At 40.6% G+C, this 1427-nt stretch overlaps 1 protein-coding gene across 1 annotated transcript in view; it reads left to right on the top strand.

Moving 5' to 3' along the window:
* Positions 1–383: 383 nt before the first annotated feature.
* Positions 384–1427, top strand: part of LOC102425475 (adhesion G protein-coupled receptor E2) — a 34019-nt gene continuing 32975 nt past the window's right edge. Inside the window, exon 1 of the mRNA XM_023763967.1 lies at positions 384–414. Within this exon, the coding sequence (XP_023619735.1) occupies positions 384–414 (31 nt within the window). The remainder of the gene's footprint in view (positions 415–1427) is intronic.

Genomic DNA, 1427 nt, shown 5'->3' with positions numbered 1-1427 from the left:
ATATCTATTAATAGATAATAAAGAGATATTCTGTTCACTCTGACCTAAGGTCCTATAGGGGCAAAAAGACTAGTAGAGTGATTCTTCATTTGGGGAGGTCTTTGAATGCACAGTATCACATTTTCCTCTGTAAAAAATATTAAAAAATCACCCTCAAAGAGGCTTCCTGTACAGACTTAAAATACTGTGTAAATTTTTAAAAAGAAGAACTGGAGTTCCTGAGAAGTTAATTATTGGGCAGATTATGGGAAAGAAAAAATTCAGATCAACAGTTTCTTAAGTCACTTCCTCTAGAACACAATATATACTTCAAATAGAAAGGGTTTTTTAACACCCACAGACCGAGATCAGGAATCCTCAGTGGCTGGACTTGCATCTGCACCATGAGAAACAGATGTCTAAGAGTGCTGCCAGGTAAGTAAAATTATAACAATGACCATAAACAATTAAAGCTATCTGGGAACTCTCTACCCAGTTTGAAAATATTATCTGTTTTTGCTTGATACCTGACTTGTTTTCCCAGTATCTCTATAAGGTACAAATGGAAGAAAATTTAAGGACATTAACTCATTTATATTAAATCTCAAAGGAGAAAGTTAGTGAAACTTATTCCTAGGGCATACTCAAGGACTTAACAGACATTTTTCATTAACCACTAGTTTTAGTCCAGTTTCTTCAGAGAAGCAGAATCAATAGGAGGGAGGAAAGCCGAGAGGGGGAAGAGGAGGGAGAGAGGGAAGGAGAGAGGGGAGGAGAGAAGAAGAGAGGGCAGGAGGGAGAGAACAAGTGAGAGAGAGAGAGAGAAAGGCAGAAAGGGGGGAGAGGAACGAATTATTATAAGGCATGAGCTCATGAGATTAGTGGAGGCTGGAAACTTCAAAATCCACAGGGCAGGCCAGTAGGCTGAAAACCCAGGGAAGAATTGATGTTGCATCTGAAGTCCAAGTCTAAAGGCAGTTTAGGCACTAGCCAGTTTGGCTCAGTGGATAGAGCATCAGCCTTCGGAGCAAAGGGTCACAGTTTGATTTTGGTCAAGGGCACGTATCTTGGTTGCAGGCTCCTCCCCGGCGTGAGCCCTGGTCAGGGAGCATACAGGAGGCAACCAATCAATGTGTTTCTCTCTGTCTTTCCCTCTCTCTTCCACTCTCGCTAAAAATAAAATAAAATTTAAAAAGACAGTTTGGAAGAATTCCCTCTTCCACAGAAGAGGAAGTCGGTCTTTTTTCTCTTAAGGTCTTTAACTGAATGGATGTGGTCCACCCAGATTATGGAGGGCAATCTGATTTACTCACAGTCTACTGACTTAAATGTTAATCTCATCTAAAATAGATCCAAACTCATAGAAGCACAGAACAGACTGTCAACCCTAAGAAGGAAAGCAAGGGAGTGTGGGTGAGTGGGAAAAGATCAACTTATGATCTTGTATG

Source organism: Myotis lucifugus, unplaced genomic scaffold (genome assembly GCF_000147115.1).
Source record: "Myotis lucifugus unplaced genomic scaffold, Myoluc2.0 scaffold_310, whole genome shotgun sequence".
In the NCBI taxonomy this organism is placed as follows: domain Eukaryota; kingdom Metazoa; phylum Chordata; class Mammalia; order Chiroptera; family Vespertilionidae; genus Myotis; species Myotis lucifugus.
This window is presented reverse-complemented; position numbering and strand designations above follow the sequence as displayed.